Here is a 21481-nt window from a genome sequence, read left to right as displayed (position 1 = left end):
TAAAACAGGAATTTCTATTTTGCCTACATCTGAGGCGAGATGAAAATAATTATATAAATTTCCAGCGAATATGTAGACAAAACAGTAAGACACCTCATATCCCCATTATTTGAAATATAACTAGTTTCATGAAGCTGCAATCAGTGATGATTTGAGAGAATTATGATGCATTGGGAATTCATACTGAGAATGATAGAAGATATGGTCTCGGAGAGGAATTTCGTAGCTTAGTGGATCCTCTTTCCGAGGGACCACCCACTGAAATCATCACTATGCGTAATACACACACTCTACTAAATACTTAACAGATACAAACTTCAATTGTTCTTCCTTTTTGTAGAGGTACCGGTATTATATGTATACATTATCAGCCTTGAGGCATTTACATTATGCTAGCGTCAATTATACGCTTCGCTGGGTTAAAACAACAAAAAATGAGTAATATGTTCCGTTAGACAGTCACTTTTTATTATTACTGAAACACTCTCTGATAGACGATGTTTTTTTGTCCTGCATTCTTCAACCAGAACATAAATATTCGAGATTCCAACTCGAGACATTGCCACATAAGAGTTGTTAAGTCACAAACATGGACATTTTCATTTTACATACATATATACAGTGACGTATTTAGGATTTTGTTTCGGGGAGGGCTTTGCTAACTTTTTTGGGGAGGTCTTTGCTTGAAAATGTGAGAATTCTGCAAGATATTTCATATACTGTACTATAGTAAGTAAGATTTCGGAAGGGGGGGGCTTAAGCCCGGAAGCCCCACTGCACACACACATATATATATGTTTTGGGAGTGATTTTTACAAATTTTAATATAATTTATTCTCAAATTGAATTTGGACCCATCCTGAAGTAAATACTAGGGTACGTGCCTTGGAGACACACCTTCTGTCTTCTGCCAGAGACGTCTGTGTGTGATATATCTTTTTTTTTTTTTTTTGAAGACATTGAAAAGAAGAAGAAAAAACTCATAAATGCAAGGAAATTGTATTGTATTCTACAATTGGATCTTGAGGAAGCAAATCAGAAGCTTATCTCACGTCATGCCACAATAATAACCACTGCTTTTATAATGGTTGTGTGTAGTGCTTATAAAATGTTATGTGATGAAAAGAATTAAGTGATCTCAATTTTACATGCTTCATGTAATGTTTGTCTCGTTACCTGGTGACATTTACATTCTACAAAGCAGTCAGTTGCTTTGTAGTTGTAACAATTGAGTATTGTGTTATCGTACATTATCAATAGCAGTTGATAAGAAAGTTGCTAACATTAACACATACTACAACTCCCCTCCGCTTTAGCCTGCGACAATGAAGGGATATGGCTGGCCAGATGGCACACTTGTTTACTGGCCGATGAGCGGTTAGCAGATTGGCTTCCAACTTTTTTTTGACAGTTTTAGTTTAAAGTTCGTTATCTCTTAATCCAAGTAACTGTAATTACCTCACGATGGTGAGTTATGTTCTTACCCAGTCTCCGGAAATCGAACCTGTGACTAGATCAGCAAAGGACATCCGTTAACCAAATGACTAAACCGGAAGAATAGTTGGTACAATTTACTCTTCAATTCGGCTAATTCTCGGTTCTTCTATTTATTTATTTATTTATTTAACGGCAGAGTTAAGGCTATATTTGCCTTTTCTTACACTCAACCAACTAAAATGTATACAAGATATACGTACTACCATTGTCATCTAATCCATAAAGATGGATTAGATTCTAACACTTTATCGGCTGTCATTCATAGATAAAAATCACATCTGCAATTTTAGGACAGGAGCAATAGATCCCTCTGAGTTTGAGAAGTACATATCCTCTAGTCAAATGTATACTAAAGTTCAGAAGGTATAATGTAGTTGGCTTCCCGCGCTTGGACCTGCTCGTCACTGGGGGTGTGGTAAGAGGGAAGCCAATCACCACCAACCGTCTACTGCGCTCAGCGAGCCACGAGTAACCAAGTTGGCCACAGCCCATAAACGTCACTACAACTTTTCGCGGGAATCCAACGACGTTATACCTTCCGTACTATAATATACTAATAAAAAGCGTAAAACTCTTATGTTCGTTGAGAATTTCATCCGCCCTCGCCCCAAACAAAATCTGAATGATCCTGCTTTTTAGGAGAAATGTTAGTTCACTTGTGGCCTAAAGATCTTATTAAAGAGGAAATAGGTTTACATTAGGGTTGCCAACTCTGAAAAAAAAAACTCGGCACCCCCTCAAAATTCTCTGATATAGGTCTAAGTGTGAAGTATCTTTGTTCGGATCCATCCATGGGAAGGAAATGTACTATCGTGATCAAAAGTGCATTAGCACATGTATTCTGCATATCCTTAGTACATTCACTAATAAGCTTAGTAGTTATATTGTGCTATAGATGAGAAACTGAACTCGTAAATTATCGAAACAGATGGACAAAAGTATATTAATCTTTACATAACAATTTTGGATTTGGAAAATGAAATTTATTCTTTAAACTTAAACTTCAACTACGGGAAATTGCTTTAAGAAGTCTTTCTTCACTCTCAATAAATGTATAAAATTCCTTACAAGTAAATTTCAAACTTTCCCTGATACAATTCCTGTTATCTCTTTAACCACTTTACGGATATGGCATCAAATGATGCCACATATTGATCGGGAAAATAATCCGATTTTTTTTTTTTTTTTTTTTCACGAAGAAGAGTGCGAACTGAAGGTAAGTAAAAATAATATTCTGAAGCACTTGCTGTTACTTACCTTCCGTTCGCACTCTTCTTCGTGAAAAAAATCGGATTATTTTCCCGATAAATATGTGGCATCATTTGATGAAATACCCGTGAAGAGGTTAAAATTATAGCTAAACTGATCAACAAAATATATAATTCGTTGACAGATGGTGAAACCTTCTCTTGCTGGTTCCTCTATAGTAACATTATTTTCCCGATAAATTATTTTGCTCGGTTTCAGAAATATTGAGTAGGAATGTGAACTACTGAAGGCTGGGTTCCCTCATTCTTTGTTAGTATTAAAAAAATAAAAATAATCCCATTCTGTTCTGCTGATGTTCTATGTGCAACAAAGCAGTGTGAAAATTTCACTCGGAAATTGACTTCCTTTTCTTCTTCTTTCTTCCATATCACTTATTTAATTATGATGATGCGTTCCACAATTTTAATTTATATAAATTGTGAACATTTATTTATCCTCTAATTATAGCTTAATTAAGAAGCATATCTATAAAATAGTCGATAATTTAAAGGTAAAAAAGCATAAATGATTTGTAAATGCGGTGTATTACTTTTGTTAAGCTGTTTACAAGCAAATAACGTAAATAATTACATACATTGTATTGTTTAAGCAGCAATTAACTTCTAACAACTTTATTTTCAAGGATAATTAAGTCAACTGTTTCTCCTTTGATAACAAAACAAAAACTATTCGACAGACTCATACATTTCTCATAGAACAAAGAGATAAATTCAAATGAAGAATATATGACCCATATTCGTGTCTCTGGCGACACTGTTTCCCTTTGTAAGCATCACAAAATTGAAAGATATAACCAGTGTCGTGAAGTAGGGGAGTGAGCGGGCCGACGGCCTTGGGCGCCGAAGTAAGGGGGCGAAAAATTTGAGGGGTCGAGAGAAAAGAAAAGAAGAAAAAAAACAGAGATGAACAATTACTTGGAGTATATTAAATCAACAGCAGTATTTTTCAATCTAATTAATTTGACCAGGGAAGGAAAAATGGGAGGAAAAAAGTAATAAAAAGTGCTCAAAATCAAGGAAAAGCAGGGTTTAGTTTTGAACATTTTCTTATGCTTCGCGCCAACCGCGGTGGCGCTTTGCGGCTGGTCTGTTGACCTCACTGATATATACGGGCTCGCCGTCGTATACTCTCGCCCCGGGCGCTGATTTTCCATGACAGCATTGGATATAAGAATATCCTACTCTAGCTTTTGTTCTAATCTCTAACTTGAGGTAAAAATCTGAAATTTGACCGAAACAAAACTCTTTGAGGACTTAGATACAATCTGATGAAGTTAATGATAAATTGCCGAAGCTTAACTCAAATAATTAATATAAGTTTTTGGTATGGTCAGATTTTGGATTTTTTCCTTTCTTTTTTTATTATTTTATTTGAAAGGCAAAGAAATCAATTCGAAAACAACCGATCTTTTTCTTTCTACCTATAAAAATAAATAAATAAATAAGTGATAGTAAAGAATAACATTTCTTGCGTAGTAACTACTATATCTAGTGATAATTTCAGAATATTTCCTCCCCGGAGGAGGGATTTTCAATACGCGTGAGGTGAAAAATAGTACTGTGCTATAGCCTAAAGGTAACCCATATTAAGCGTGAACGTAGGGAGAGGGACTTTGTATCTTCAGGAGGTTCTATTTAAACATATTTCTTCTGGACTAATAGACACGAAGGGACAACATTTGATACATTGAGTCTTTCTGTTTCAAAGAATACTCTCACAAACTGAATATGAAACAGGAAGGAGGAATAATGCCGCAGTAGTAGAACGCTCACCTCTCGCTAGTTCGATCCGCTCGTGAGAGAGGTCGCTAGTTCGATCCGAGATCATGTGCGTTTGTGGCGTACAACGTCGTGTCCATGGGTTTTCACAGAATTCTCCCGTTTCCTTCCACACATCCATTCAATCAATTATTTATCAATAGTTCATCTTCGTGAAATCTTTAAGTTTTACGTCCCACGATTATGGTTAAAGGAGACGGTGATGATGAGATATGCATGAAATGGTGGAATGAAGAAAGTGGGAGGAAACGGGAGATCCTCGAGAAAACTCATGTACACGTACACGTCCTGCACAAAGCCCACTTGGCGCGAGCTGTGATAGAACCAAGGATCCCATGCACCAAAGATGAACGCTCTACCACTGAGCCATCGTGGCCCAATAGTTCACCTTCATTAATCAGCTAATATCCTAAAGGATGTAAACGTAGAACGTAAAACTAGAGATTTTATTTTCAATATAGAGGACGCAGGCGGAGAAAGGAAAGCAATATATTGTCCACAACAACTCGCAATGTTTTGCGATGTTGCAGTCATTTCAGTAATTGCTTAGTTCAAAGTCACGGAAAAAAGGGAAATAATGTTTTACATGATAAACATTAGGTAAACATTAGTAGAAGGTAATGCAGTCCGTTAGGTTTTTCCACATGACACTGACCTTGAAAACACAAAAAGAAACTGAATGTAAAATAATAAAATGTAGAAATAAATCAAGTGCAACAAGGTTTAGGAGCAGAACAAAGGACTAAATCAATCGATAAAAAATGAACATAAATTTAGAAAGAAAATCAGAAACAGAAATAAACATGCGTCGTTTGTTCATAACTCATTCATAACTGTTGATTCATACTCCATACATACGTGGAGACTATGAATTGAAGAAAACCTTATGGCCTTTTTTATTATTTTTTGTTTCTTTAGTTTTTGAGTGTGACGATAGAAGGGAAGTCTTGTAATCGGGAAGAAAAATCCAATTTAAGATTTCAATGAATTTACGCATTTCTTGATGCCTTATATGCAAAAATTGTTTTTAAACTTCCCTTCTCTGTCCCGCCGTTTTGCATGTATAGAAGTCTGACAAAGCACATTGTTAAATGTATCGAGATTAAATTTTATAATTAAGTTTCTTGTTATGTTGCTTGATTCAGAGTTTAAAGGCTCTTTTCAGTACTAAGGATAGACAAAAACTGAATTTAATCTTAAAGTGGAATCCAAGTCATATGAGCTCGCACCGGAAATCGAACTCAGATCTTCTGTGCCTATGCTAACCATGAAGTAACTCCAGGCTCTCAAGACCATATAGTCCAGAAATGTGAGTGCTGGAAGTGTGACGTCATAATCTTCAACCCTCAATTATTTGTCGTTTTGTGGATACTAGATGTATTACTTCGTAATATATATAGCTATCCTTACGTTTTTGTTTGTAACCAATGGTTATGTGGCTAGCTAAGTGATCAGCCCAGACAGCCTCAATTACAGAACCATACCTGATCTTACTAAATTAAAACCCAGAGAAAAGCTTGGACAGGATAGTTCCAGGATTCGAATATTCGATCTCCATTTTACTTTTTTTTCTCGATAATTTTATGGGTATGTATAAATTCAATACAAATAACAATTGTTATTTGTTGATTTAACCTCGACTCGTTGCGTAGTTCTGCAATCTAGTTTTTCTTAAGGTGAGATAATATATAAATTAATTCAGGTATGAGCTACGTGATCTTGCATTACGATCTATGCACTTCCAACTGCAATGGCAGAATTCGGAGCACACGTAAATACTAGGTTACGTCATATGTAAGTCGGGAATTGCCAAAGAATGTAGAGCAAAAGCCCGCTTTATCTTATCTTCTGATTATGTTTATCTAAAGCCAATGGATTATAAGATAAGGTTTACAAATACTTCACGTGGTACTTGTGTTTTAAGATTAGAGTATAAACATTTCGAAATGGAATTACCGGTGTCATTTTCCTTGAAGGACCCGCGGTGGCTCAGAGGGCATAACCGTTGGACGTAAAACTTAAAGTAGGAAAATCTAAGTGTGATGTATACAAGTTTTTTTCAATTGACAAGATAAATCTGGTTAGAGTTACATGCTATTTTTAAAACATGTAGTTATTATCAAATACATAACATTTACCTTGAGGCCTGTAAGATTTCTAAGCACGACGCCAATGTTCTTCCAATTAAAAACAAACGGCATATTGAATGACTGGAACACTTGCGGTACAGACAGCGTATGTAACAGTCGATCCAGAGCCACACACCGCTTCTTCAGTGTAGACTATATCTCAAAGACTACTGTTCGACAGAAACACTTGCGCTACACAATAGACGACACATATGAAGTGTGTCTTTTTCATACACGTAGACGTCAATGTCATTGTGTATGTCGGTTGATCATGATATTTATTAAACTGTTATCACTGAACACGTAAACACAAAACAGCAAAAGCACGATGACTGCAGGATTGTTGCGCCTTGGCTCCAGACAAACACAATGGGATCGAATTTAACCGTGTAAAGAACGAGTGCTATAAAAAACATTTATACTGCTTTATTAATTCAGATTTATGCCTTATGAACTACAGTATTCTGTAAATAACCTTTTTATTATATTGAAGTGAAATTGTCTATTGTATTTCGTGGATGTACAGTATATAACCGAACTAATTTAAGGGAAATTAAAATTACATTATTATTATTGATAAATAAATTGAAGAAATATAATCTACCTAACTGTATTATAAATTGGTTAACTTCATTTTTGAATAATACGAAATTCATGGTAAGGTGTAAAGGTAGTCTTTCTTTTACCCATAGTATTACCTCTGGTTACCTCAAGGCTCTAATCTCAGTCCTTTATTTATTTATTTATTTTTTTTTGTTATAGGCTATATTAGTGATAATTTCTGAGAATTTAACATGTAAATATTAATTATATGCTGCAGATTTTAAATGTAATTGAATCTATTAAGATTTAGTTATTTTGCAAAAAGAATATATATATACAGGGTGGCCCAAAAGTGGGTATACAGTACAGTATTGCATTTTATATCATTTCTTATTGTTATCCATCAGGTAGACTTAGTTTCTTTATTATTTGTTCTTAAGGTGCTTTTACTTATATCTTAAGCACGGAAGAGCCGAAGCAAATACACCCATAAACTAGAATATTATATTTGATCAATGGAGCGGTGTATACCTACTTTTAGGTCACCCTGTATAATAGTCAAATGGTCTGAAAGATTTCCTTCCCCCCTGAATTTCAATAAGATTCAAGGAGTCATTTTTTCAAGGAAAATAAACCCTATAATATACAACTATAATATATTTTTTGCCAGGACGTTCAGTTTGTCAAGTGTGTTAAAGATCTAGGAGCAATATTAAAGGATGACATTCTTTTTCCCAAACATCTTCAAAATTATATTAATTCTTAATATTCAAGGAAATTTACATCATCCGACATCAGAACAATCTCGATAGCATTGTTTTCTCCAAGTTAACACTAAAATATCATTTGTATTTTCTCCATATCCACTGAAAAATTACAGATTTCTCGTCCTCTTTCCTTCTTTTCAATATTGCCAGTAACTCATACCGTTCCTCGCAATCTCAGCTTCTCTATTTCCAACAGCATGTAGGCATACTCTTACAATAAATAGAGGCCAAAATTCCCTGAGCATTTCCCAGGAAAGTGGATAAGGAAAATGTGTACATTGTATATTGTTTCACACTTATAAAAGAAGAAGCTTGAACTCTATTCGTATTGTATATGAATTCTGAAAGAAGAGTAAATCTTCGATTCGGTTTTTACATGATGAAGGTCAATTAAAAAAGAAATCAACTACAGCATATGCGACATAAAGGCCCAAATAATTCTCGAATAATTATTGAAAAAAATGACAAACAGCAGAATGAAGATAGTGCTTAGAACCATACGTTAAGAAACTTCCTTAATACGTGATATTACTGTAAGCTTATTTCCGAACTAATCTTAATATTGTAGTATGCGTGAGTGTTACTAGTTAAGTCTTGCTATTCTTACATTAAAATGTATAAAATTTTCATTATCCAACAATAGGTCTTAGGAGGAGAACACAAGTTTTAGGTCCGCTATTGCAGGGTTATTGTTTCATAGTATTCTACAAAATTAACAAAGCTTTAGCTCGGTTGTTGTACTCCACAATCCCCTATTATCTACGAGGTTCGTGCTTCGTTAACCTAATTATACGTCCAAAACTACGACAGTTTAGATAACGCACCGGCTCTGGGAAGAGAAGCTTTGATACTACGTGTGTAGATGGCAGGGTTGCGCTGCTTACTATCGACTACTTCAGTGGCATCTGTTGGCCAAGCTATAAACCATCTGCATTTCACGAACTGCAACGTTATACGATTATTTTTGCAGCTGCATGAATAGAGAAAAAGTTAACAGCTGAAAGGATCTTCAGATAGAGATAGATGTCGAAAATGATTTAAAAAAAAAAAGTGGACTTGGTTCCTTTGTGCACTGAACACACCATATCATTTTTATTGTTAGCTCTAAGGTATCTTCTTACATGTTTTAGTGATCCGAGTTTGATTAGTGTTTGGCAAATTTATTTAATTTACCTTTCGTTCACCTGAAAACATTACTGGAACACAATGTGAAAGTAACGACGAGTCTCAAGTTGATTTAAAACGTATTTTATCTTTCCCATCGTTTATATTTGTTTTAATAAACTACTGCTCGACATGTCACTTACTTTGATAATGCCATAGAAGAACCTTTGTGCGAATACTTTTTATCTAATGTATTATAATTGATACAAATCAAATCCATCACATGTTGTGTTGAAAACAATATCACAATTAATATATAGTTTTATTTTTTTTTTTTTAAAAAAAAGTTAACTGTCCATCTGATATCAAACAACAGACACATCCAGAGCCGGATTTAGGGGGAGTGCAAAGGTGCACGTGCACCCACCCCCCGTTTCGTTGTAAATATACACTACCTAAAGTGAAAAGCTAGCACTGAGTTTTGCAAAATCAATAGTTTACGTCAATTTTCTGAAAGTTGAAGGAAAATAATTCATCGAGAGCAGACATTTAGCATTTCCAAAGGAATTCCTCGTTCACATCACAGATGCCTAAAGGCATTTTAAAAAATCAAATTTAATTCAAATGTACTAGTAGTTATTGGTGCAACCCCTCAGAGAATCCTGCATCCGGTTCTGTACACATCTCTCGCTCAGATTGTTGGTTATTTCTAAAGAATACTTATACGTGCCTATACTAAAGGAACATTAAGTAAACACTGAAAAAAAAAAAAAAAGAGAAATAAATAAAGCAATTTCCCCAAATCAGCGGAAGGTAAGAAAAGTAACAAGTGGTAAGTACATGAACTACCAAGTTTTCAACTGGAATTTTAAAATACGGTTAGCGATCCCACTATGGCTGTTTATTATATATACACAAGTGCATGAGTGCCATTCAATGGAGCCAACTTTCGCATTACGCAATGAATTGTAAGACCATAGCTAATATAATTTCGGTGCTTAAAAGGAATATTAAATTCTGAATGAGCAAACAAGTGGAGATTTCTTTTACGTAATGAAGAAACTAATCTGATTCCATGCGTATCAAAAGATCAGCCTGGCAATTACTTAAGAGGCCTAATCACTGCGATATTAAAATACCGCTAATTTTACAGTAATTATGTGATATCTTCAAATAGATTCGAGATAATTGAAATGTGGAACAAGAGCACCCTAGACAATATTATTTTTGCATGAGATGCCATTATCATGAGCCTCCTAGTAGCTTTCCGTTTGCAGCCATTTAGAAACGCGAAAATAAATACCGATCTTTAAATGGCCGGAAATCGAAAGCAGATAAGTAAGTCTAGATAACGGTATCTCATGTAAAAGAATATCGTCTCGGGCACTCTTGTTCCACATTTTGATTATCCTTTATCTATTTGAAGATATCACATAAAATTACTGTAAAGTTAGCGGTATTTTAATTTCCTCGGGATGAGGCCTCTTAAGTACTGATCATAACCAGGAGAGGAAAATTAAGAGAGAAAGAAAAAATAGCCATCATACCCAAGAAAATGAGTGGCATCATCCCGCTTTGGCCTTCGACGAGGAGGCTGAAATCAATAATAAGTGGAGTCTTCGTGCCAACACCATCTCTTGGCTTCATCTACAAGTGATGCAGTTAGTGAATGTCAAAGTGTTAAGTCCCTAACTTAAACTGCTGGAGGTGCATATTAAAACAAAACTTCCATTATTTATTAGCCAGATTTGTTTTTCTTAAATGTCAATTTATTTTTAAGTCTATCTTGAAATAATCGAATCATATGCGCAATAACAACTATTTTTTTTTTTGTTTTCTTTTCTCGCCTGCTCCAGATCAATAAGTAGAAATAGAAGTACAATATTAATAAATTCAGCATTTCTTTCGTTATTGATAAATAGACAGATAGAGATAGAGAGGAGTAGACAGACAAGAAGATAGACAGTGGCGGATCTAAACCGGGACCGGAGTCGCCTAGGCCCTCCAGTTTTTTTGAGTGACAAAAATAATTTAAGGTATTATTTATATATTTTTCAAAGTTTATCGTATACTCATGATATACCTGTCATAGTCTGGGTTCTGGCTACCACCCCCCAGTTTTTACCTTCTAGATCCGCCACTAAGGATAGAAAAAAAGGAAAATAAATTATCAACGTAGTTTGACAGATTCGAGAGCAAACATGGACCTTTTTCTTTGTTACGGGATAAGAAGATCTTTAGCCAACATCACCAAAAATGAGAACAATATAATGTTCGGGACATATCATCATCATCATCATCATCGTTAGTATTTTGCCATTAGTATATCAGTCTTCAACTAATCTTGTACCGTCTATCAACTGTAGCCTCTTTTACCCTTTCCTCTTTTTCTTGTCACCGTTGTTGCATTTATAATTCTTCCTTTCTTCTTAACAATTCTTAACATTCCCTAACTTGTTTTTCATTCGACCAGCAAATTTTGTTCCTTCTTTCCCATACCAACATTTCGAAAGCTTCCAGTTTTCCCCATTACTTTTGCATAATATTCATGGTTTTGTCTCATAGACTAACAATACTCACTCGGAAGATTTTATGAGGTTTTTTTTTTATTAACTCTTTATTCATGGAACGATGAAATAGGCTTTTCTTCTTTGTCATTTCTATCCTTACTTTTATTTCACGTTTATATTTCATGTCTTTACTAACGATGCTACTTAGGTACCGAAAACTAGTTGCTTCCTTTACTTTCTTCCCTTCTAATAGCGACCGATTCGTTTCAATCATCACTGGTTTTGTCTGTCCAAGGTTTATTTTCATCCTATATTTTTCGCAGTTTTTCCTCAAGTTTTCTAACTTATTAATTTTCTTTTCAGATTAGTAACAAGCACCGTATCATCTGCAAACGTTATACACCTAATCCTCCTACTTCCTGCCGAAATACCGTCTTCATTATGCAGGCCCTCCTTTACGGGTCACTATCTCTTCTAAATAGGTATCACTGTGAATCGTACATGTACTTCAGATTGTTAGGTATGCACCGCCATTTTGCATCCGTGTTCGACAAAATTGGTCAGGCCACAGAAATAATTAGAAGGATCCTTTAGCTAGTAGTTTCCTAGATGACTTCAGAACATCTTCATGGCTGAATGGTTAACGTTATCGCTCTTGATACATGAGATTTGCATTCGATTCCCGACGGAAACTACTTGATTCGGAAATGAAAATGAAATGAAATCTTTAAGTTTAACGTCCCACGGTTATGCCGGTTAGGCTAAAGGAGACAGTGATGATGAAAAATGAGTGAAATGAAGAAAGTGGGAGAACCCCGAGAAAAGCCACGAGCACGGTGTTTGTCCACCACAAAGTCCACACGGCGCGAGCTGGGATCGAACCAGGGACCCCAAGCACCGGAGGTGAACGCTCTACCACTGAGCCACCGCGCCCCCTACTTAATTCGGGTTCTACATTAAGCTGAAGTTCCATGCCTTGTAGAGCATCCGTTAAATTTCAACACTCGAGTGTCTTGTTTAATGAAATTTCAATCCTATATATATAATTCTGTATACTAGTGACGTATACAGAATTTCGTCAAAAGTATATTTAAATACCTAAGTTTATATCGACAATATTTTTTAAAAAATTTAATGCTAACTAGGTGAACCTGAGCTGTTTACACTGCTCACCGTTCTAATATGAGTGTGAATCTCCTTCGAGCTTGTCACTATATCTGTAGAAGTCCATTTACAGACACAAGCCTCTCTAAGGGAGTGAATAGCTAGAGAGACATGTAAATGTGGTATTTTAATATATAGAATGTTGGTTGAGTTTGTGGCAAACTTAGATAAGTGACAGATGATACCAAATGCAAATATTTTTTTTTCCTTATAAATCCATATCCGAGTACGCCTCATTGTGGGTCCACAAGCCTTCGAAGTTGCCAGCTTGCAATGCCCATCAACCCGCTAAACGTAGCTCCTCCACTGCTTGCCTTTCACAAGGGTATCAATCTTAACTTTCTACTTGCAATATTAAACTGATAGGGTCAAAATAACGCCTAAAACATCGAATAGACATTTTTTTTTTTTTTTAACTTTGAGTTCGAACTGACAAATCTACATAAAATTTGGAGTCAATCAGCGAAAATGCACGTTTCTAGCACTTGTAGTTTTCAAGATCTCGTTGTCGAAAGGATGGGCCGCAAACGTATAAACTTTTCTTGACCACAAGCATATAAACCTAGCATTTTAATATATAGATAATAATAATGGTCTATAATAATTCAAATTAAATTTGATACATAGGCCTACATGTTTGGACCGCAAACTAGCTAAGCACTGCATTCGTATTTTTAATCGTCATGGCAAGCTGGGGCCCTGGATTTTTCCAGCCATGATTATGCATATATCTTCTGTAATATATCCGAACATTAAGATTATTACATAATAATTAATACAGCTTGATTTCGATGGGTTAAGTATTAAGTTCCTTTAGGCGTTCTCTACCCTTTTAAAGTAATAAGTGCTTGTATTGATTGCAAGAGAAATACCTCTTTCTGAGTGAATATTTCTTTACGAAGTAATTTTAAAAATTAGACTGAGCTTTTCTGAGACATTCGAGATGCGAAGAGACATAAGAGCCATCTCGTCTCGAATTCCACAAAGCACGTCTCGTCTCGTGTGCATTCCTATACAGAAAAGGGAAAATAAACTCAAATAATATAATGCAAGTTTACAAAATATTTATAGTCTGTACATAGCTATACAGCGTTGTTCAACTGGTTTATCCGTGATTAGATTCTATATATATATTAATATTTCTACGTTAATCGTTCACAAATTGGAAACAGAAGAAAGCTTAACTTACCGGGCCTCTATGTTGACCTGGCATAGTGAAAATGAATTGTCTAAGAGGTTTAGTACACCTGACTGCTACGACAACTATTGTTAGTGTTATGCATAGAACTTCTTAAAACAGTCGCCTCGTTAATTCGTCAACATGCCTTGTTTATGGTAACAGAGACAAGACAGTCCAAGGATAAAATAAAGATGTTTACATCAATAAGCATACTTACCCAAAGCGAAAGGTATGACTGGATAAATCTAAATATTGATTATTTTTTTGTTTGACTTTGGTTGTTAAGCTTCGTGATGAATAAACTACTTCTATCCTGCTGTGTCCCGCATCAGAAATGTCCTATACATATCGGAAGGCAAATATAGACGAAATTTACTAAGGTCAGTTTCGGTGCCTTTTTGAAGTAAGCGAAGTTTTCAACACATAAACGTCTAGATTCTTGTTGCTATGGGATAGTCCCTTAGAATTAGCCTCCGCTTCTTTATCTCCAAATACAGTGATGTCTCAAAGTTTGATCACCTCATTTCTATTGGACTTGTACTTTCTCATATGACATATATTCATTATTAGGATCACACTAATGGGTCTTAAAATATTTTAATGTTCACTAGTCCGTTCGTGCGTTACTCCACACAGTATCTCTTGAACTAAAGCGAATTTTTGAATTCCGTTATTTTTTAGCGATAGACAACTAGATATATTATGTAGGCCTAGTGCATTAATGAGGTCAATTCGTTAATATCTGGACGAGTAACGGTGATTTTAAGAGTGACTACCCATATCCCGTTTATAATCTATAACATTACCTAGCTTCTATGCAACCCGCACAGTAGTAAAGAAATATTGGTTGCCTATAGCAACAGGATATGTTGCTATTTATTGTTTTACAGCAAATATTCCATATCCCATACATGGAATCGCCTGATCGCTTTCCATTTATATTCTATACGCTGCAAAACATTTAGTAGTTCATTTCAGGCAGATTTCGATGTCATTTATTTTTGACATGTCCTCGAACCCTTTTTCCTTCTAGGAAGCTTGTAGGAAATTTAGAACAAATGGCAATCGATCCATGTTGCAGTCTTGAAAAGAAACGGAAATAAGATAACAGAACTATTTTTTTTTTTTTAAAAAAAAACTTCTGTTGATTGATGGTCAACCACCATAAGAAAGTGGCAAATATAACTGTATCTAGAGGTACAATAACTGTATCTAGAGTCTTGCTATTTCTCTGCTTAGTGGGGCGAGACAATACAGATATTTTGAATATTTCCACTAAGTTGGCTACTTACCAATTGAACCAACGGTGGCCAACATAGACAGGTTTCGTTGTGTAAGAAAAGAGATTTTAATTCATAAATACCCAGTATTCTTCTATTAGTTTATAATCAAATCAAGACAAGGCCCTGGATTCTGATCTCCGGGACTTGCACAATCATTTTTAGAGGCTGTTTGGAAGTACTTGATCACTCTCCACCTACCTCTCTAAAAATTGGTGTACAAGTACTGGAGCATTCTTGAACATGGATATTTGGATAGTTCACATACCAGTTCCTCAGTGATGTCTTGACCCGACTACGATATATCTCCCGTAGTCAAGGACGCCGACCCAAAGCTCATGTGGGCCCCCGCATTGTTTTTTATGAATATACAATATTTGGCATAATTTGAATTCAATTTGTCTTAAAATCCTCATATATGCCTACTGCATCTGAATGCTCCCCTCACTCAAAGTTACAGAGAAATCGGCGCTCTTGCTCATAGTAGTGGAGTTATGAACTTTTAAATTTCATTTATTTCAGTTTACGGCACACTATAACTCAAACTATGCACTTTTGAGCACAGGTTCATATGATCTTTTTTTTTTCTTTCTTATTTTGATGTGAGAAATCTGTTTCCAAGCTATTGTGACACATTTATGTAACGCCTTGTATATCAGCAGTTCAATTCCAGAATACCTTTCTTTCTATGTAATTTGTTCTAAATTCTCCCTTTAGAACATATATAGTATTTTCTTTTAGAGCTTTACACCATTTGGCAACATTGAATACACTACAGGTCATGTAACTATACGTACAGTACATCCATTTCTTCATTTCCAAAATACGTTCTCTTGACATTTAATGAATGTTGCTGTGTTTATATTAACTAAATATTATTTTGTTTCACACACAAAAGCACACTTCGAAACTCAAGGACATAATTTCCAAAAATTTACATTTAAATGCACAGATCTCAAATAGCTGATAATAGCAGAAGTGGTGAAAAGCCTAATAAACAGATAAACTCATGCATACTATTTGAAATCCAGCCCCCCAAAAAAGTCTGGAAACTTGAGTTCAAAAAAGAGGAATGTTTTGTCCTGTCTGCGGAGAAAGCAAGGGGAATATAAACAACAATGCACTTACCACAAAATAATCCTCTTTGCCAATCTGAATGAGAAAGTGTGATTACTAACCCTACATAATATATGTAATAATTTTTAATAAATTACAAATGAAGGTATGATATCTGTAAGTCGATGATACATAATAATTTAATATAAAGTTATTTATTTCAATGCAGATTTCGAATACCTGACTAGCACCAGCTCTTGTTAGTAATTTATGTTGATATTAGTTCTTAACAAAGATTTCTAGTGAGCGACTGCAAACTTGGCACATTGAGCGCAAGTTTATTTTAAAGGGAGCATCATTATCATTGATAGACAAAATTATCTCTTAATACTTAAAGAAACTCTTACTCCATTACCGACTTTCTACTTCTACTGGATACGCTTGCACCAAGAAATTTGTTCTGTGATATACTGGGGAGGGGAGTGTGCAAGCCTGAGAAAATATCAAGGCTTAGTTGATTGTTTTATTAGAATTTAATGTTCTCTTTAAGTACGAGATCCCTCTGTAAAAGCTTTGTCTCTTTCACATTATAGGAAGTCAGGGAACTTTATATTGAGACAATATTTACCAACATATAGAAGTAGTTACCTGTGTAATGGACCCCTAAATACAGCCTTTGCACGCGTGTTATCCCTAATTCTACGTAATTGCCAACCTAGTCATCTACTAGCTCTTTATTTCTAGCTTGGCATAACCCTTCCTGAACCATAGGGGAAAAGAATGACCACTCTACTCCTTGGCTTAGAGGATTCACCTAGCATCACTAAAGGCAAATGGGCTAGACTTGCCTACTGTCAGAATATTAAGATCTTTAACACCAGCAGTCTACTGTATGTGCCGGAAGCACCCGAGTAGACAGAGGCTTAGGGCGCTGAACGCGCAGGGAGTGCCACTTTTTGTAGTTACTATCATATACAGGATGTTCTCATTTTTCATTTTCTCCTGTGATAAGAGTTATTCTCCTCCCGATCTTTTCGAAATATAATGTTTTCTATTGTGTTAAAACTTCTTGTATCAACTATAAACTAACAAAATACAATAAGTAAACGAATCGTCATCGTAGAAAACGTACTTTATAAATTGTCATTAGTCATTATTACACACACAGAAAAGTAATTTATCATGCTTATGCATTTCTGAATGGGATATGGAAGTATGTTCTATAATCAATATTTTGCACACTTACATTTTCCGTTTATCGCTCAATGAATTTCATTGTGGGTAGAACTTTCCTTCCTTAAAGTTTGTATGATCGAGTTTAGGTATTCGAAATTCGAAATCAGGACAGTAATCTCATAGTCTTTTATTTGCTTCTGTACTACTAAAAATTTTAAAATTTGGATTGGATCATTTACTATAGACTCTACGATTTAATTCTGTACGTTTCATTAAAATGTAAGCGTGATATTACTTATTTAATACTCAGATGAATTTACATGGTTGAAGGTATTTTAATGTAAACAAACAAACAAAAAAAGATTTTTAAATCTATGATGAATTTCAAAAATTATCTGTTTATTAAGCTTAGGCAGAAAGTACACATAATTTTTCGTTAGTCGTGATAAAGTTAATTCACATAACTTACATATATGAATTATATCTTAGTAACATTACCATCGATTGCCATTATAGCTAAGATATGTCTAAAACAGAAAGATTTATATACGACAAAAAAAAAAAAAAAAAAAAAGGTTACCTATAATTTCACATTGAAATAGATTTTATCATCATAGTTCTCAAAAGATTTTGGGATTAGGTTTGAAAGCCTAACGGTTAACAACTACTTTTTTTTTCAAAGGAATTGTGGTTTCAAAGGTATATGTAGCAGAAATAAGATATGGTTTGTAACATATCATAAGAACCTTTTTCTAACCATAGAAGGTTTCAAATATTTGAATTATTAGAATATATTATTGTTATGATAATTTAAATGTCTTCAAATTTGTATTATTAGATTTTGTATCGTCGTAGGAATTATATACTTTATTGTTACACTAAGGTAGGGTTTCTCAACCTGGGGGTCGCGAAGATAATCGGAAGAGATAATTATAATTAGAATCTAACACCGGAAAATATTATTTTCAATTTTGTTCTGATAGGCATATTTTTATTTTTACACATACTGTTAAGAACAACAAAAATTAGTTCTACTAAACATTTTCAATATGTGCAGAGTTGTTTAAAAATCAATTTAAATGAAAAAGAGGTACGATATGAAACTAATGAGAACTGCATGTTGAAATACCAGAAAAATACAAAGTCAACAAAAACTTATATTGAAATACAATTATAATTGAAAGCTAATGAGATATCTGAGCATGGTGTGGTTTCACTAGTGCAGCAATGTCCGATTCAATCTTCGTGACGCACATTATCAAATCCTTTAAAATACTCAATAACTTTTTTTAACAGCTGTCCAAGTTTTTGTTTCTAACCAAAATTAAAATCACTAATTTTTTAAATCATATGACCCAAAATTAAGGGTTATGAAGTTTTAAAACTTTCAAACGGCCTCCATTTTGCAACGGTATGACGAATTGGATTCGGTATTTGTAATATGAATGAACTGACCAAATTTGATTTTAATCCATTCGCTTTTAGGGAAGTTACTTTATCCCCTATATAGAAGAAATGGATTCTACTATTATAGAAATAAATGGATATCGTGAGATCTGCGCAATAGATATATTAAAAATCCCATACAAGCTTATTACAAACCCGAAATTATAAAGGGGTTACTGCAACGGGATGTGATAAAATGGGGATCGTAATATGAATTAGGTTGAGAACCACTGCACTAAGGTGTTGTTAGAAATAAGATTCTTATGGCTTGTTACAAACTTTAAATTAATTTTAACATAATTATTAAATGATTTTAAATAATTGATTGTAGTCTCGTGTAAAAGGTTTGAATTCTCCATTTCGATTCTGGTAGTATTTAATTTAAATTGGGAAAACAGGATAAGGAACAAGGTATTATGCCATCAGTGACTTAACGCCAATAACGTATCTACTGTAAGATTTAACACATACGCGAAGAAATTGAATCTGAGGATAAGTTGGACAACAGTTTTAATTTAAAGAAGAAAAAAAAGGAACAACCAAACAAATAATGAAATCGGAAACAACAGTTAAGGGAGTGACAAAGTTACGTTTTACTAAACCTTTAAAATAGGCCTTTGTTGTTTTGTAGAGCGAAGTTATACATGGAAAAGATAACTCACGTAACCTGTAAAGCAAGTCATTTTTATTTCTTAATTGTAACAGGTATAGCTTAATATTTTGGTGTATGCACTGAAATCTCTCACCTTTGTTACGAGCTCTAGAGAGCATAACTTATGTCTATATATACATACGGTATATTCCAATGTAAAATTCTTAAAAAAGAAAATTAATGCAATAAAAAATGTTTCAAAAATGGACTGTTAGAATTGTCTAGAACCGTGTTTCTCAAAGTGTGGGTTGCGACCCATTGGTGGGTCGCGGACCGTTTCTTTGGTAGCTCGCGAGAAGTTTTTCCTTTTAATTGTGAAAATTTTATTTTGATACAAAAACATATGTTGTAAAGTAAGTACAATTCAGGAAATGAAAATGGAAAGTGTTTGTTCATGAGACGAAGAGTAAGTGATTACTCAGAGCCTTGTCTTGTTGTACAGTCAGTAGAGATACTGGGTTGGGATGGAAAGAGAATGGATCAGTCAAAATGTGTCACGGGAAGTGGCATTGCGTTGAGAATAGTGTTAGCTCTGTGTTACCTTTCTACGGAAAATTAGAAATATGCTTTACAAAATTTAATTGGTTTGAAATACCACCCTTACGTAGAATGACAATGTGTATTTGAATAAAAGTAGGTGGGCCACAAAGTACTTTTTAATATCTTAAACAACAAGTTTGAGAACCACTGGTCTAGAAGATTGATCAGCTTTCTTGAATTGAAAAGTTGAACCGGTTTTGTACTGACCTATTTACAATTAATGACAGAATTAAAGAATTTAATATAATAATAATAATAATAATAATAATAATAATAATAATAATAATAATAATAATAATAATAATAATAATAATCGAAGTAAAACAATAAACTGTTGATGTTTGATTGTACTCACCTTGGTATTGAGGTCTATGGCAGGAGGGGCTTTACTATCCTGAGGTGATTGAGGCTGCATGCGTGTAGGAAACATATTCAAATACAGAACATATAGATATGCGTCTAATTAAAAATCAAGAATCTACTGGGGTTCATACAAAAGTTTATATATTTAAATTGATTTGATGTCTCAGCTATATTAACATTTTGAATGTTACTTGAAACAATATCTATACTACGCGGCAGATGAATTGACATTTCTCATGAACCAATAGGCTTGTGAAGTGCCGTTGTCAAGTTTGTCATATGCTGTTGCTAAATCTCTGCTATAAGAGATTTGCATCTATCAAATGAATAGTTATACACGTTGACAAGGTTTTTGTATCGATAAGAACGTACAATATGCCGATCAAATTCGACTTCAACATCAGAGTGTTGGCGATGTTGCGTCTCTGGAAGCGGGTCGGTTGACATAAGTACAAGCATTCAAGGTTGAACATCAATTCGGCTGCCGCGCACAGTACAACAGGTAAAGGAAGCAGAAATTAAAATAAACAAATGGTGATTCCACTGACTGGTATATAAAGACCACAGAGAAAGAAATAGGGACGTCACAAAATATGGAACATTACACAATAAAAATGTTAGTAAAATACAAGTTTCTGGGAAAACAAATTGTGCTGTTACTTAGTTGTTAAATTATAGCGGTCAGTAATATGAATAATATAGGTAATATTAAGGGAAATTATTAATGTTTTTTAAATAAAAAAAATGAGGACAGTGTGCATCAGTCGTAGCACACGTACCTTGGTGCAAGGGAATTCCTGGATCTATCCCAGGCCGTATGAGTTTATGGTTGACACCATCGCGTCCATGGCTTTTCAAAGGGTTTTCTCATTTTATTCCACATTCTCATTCCACCAAATCTTTTTAATTCGCTTTCATTAATCATCTATCTCCTTTAATTTTAAGGCATAACTATGGGACATAAATTTAGAAATTTCGTTTTATTTCACTACCCCTGTTTACAGCTTTAATGTTAACGGAATTCCTC

At 34.5% G+C, this 21481-nt stretch overlaps 1 protein-coding gene across 5 annotated transcripts in view; it reads right to left on the bottom strand.

The window, feature by feature from the left end:
• Positions 1-21481, bottom strand: part of LOC145668895 (solute carrier family 2, facilitated glucose transporter member 1-like) — a 206793-nt gene that overhangs the window by 159351 nt on the left and 25961 nt on the right. For 2 of the 5 annotated variants that reach the window (XM_081737160.1, XM_081737162.1), the window contains 2 exons: positions 20447-20500; positions 16350-16373 (listed from right to left, as the gene is read on the bottom strand). In XM_081737160.1, the coding sequence (XP_081593286.1) occupies positions 16350-16373; positions 20447-20500 (78 nt within the window). Of the gene's footprint in view, positions 1-6682; positions 6809-13950; positions 14108-16349; positions 16374-20446; positions 20501-21481 lie in introns of those variants that run through there. The other 3 variants (XM_081737161.1, XM_081737164.1, XM_081737163.1) reach the window with 3 other exon arrangements.

This window comes from Thermobia domestica, chromosome 13 (genome assembly GCF_964235325.1).
Source record: "Thermobia domestica chromosome 13, izTheDome1.hap1.1, whole genome shotgun sequence".
Taxonomy (NCBI): Eukaryota; Metazoa; Arthropoda; class Insecta; order Zygentoma; family Lepismatidae; genus Thermobia; species Thermobia domestica.
Note: the sequence above shows the minus strand (reverse complement) of the source record. Positions and strands in the feature narration are given on the sequence as shown.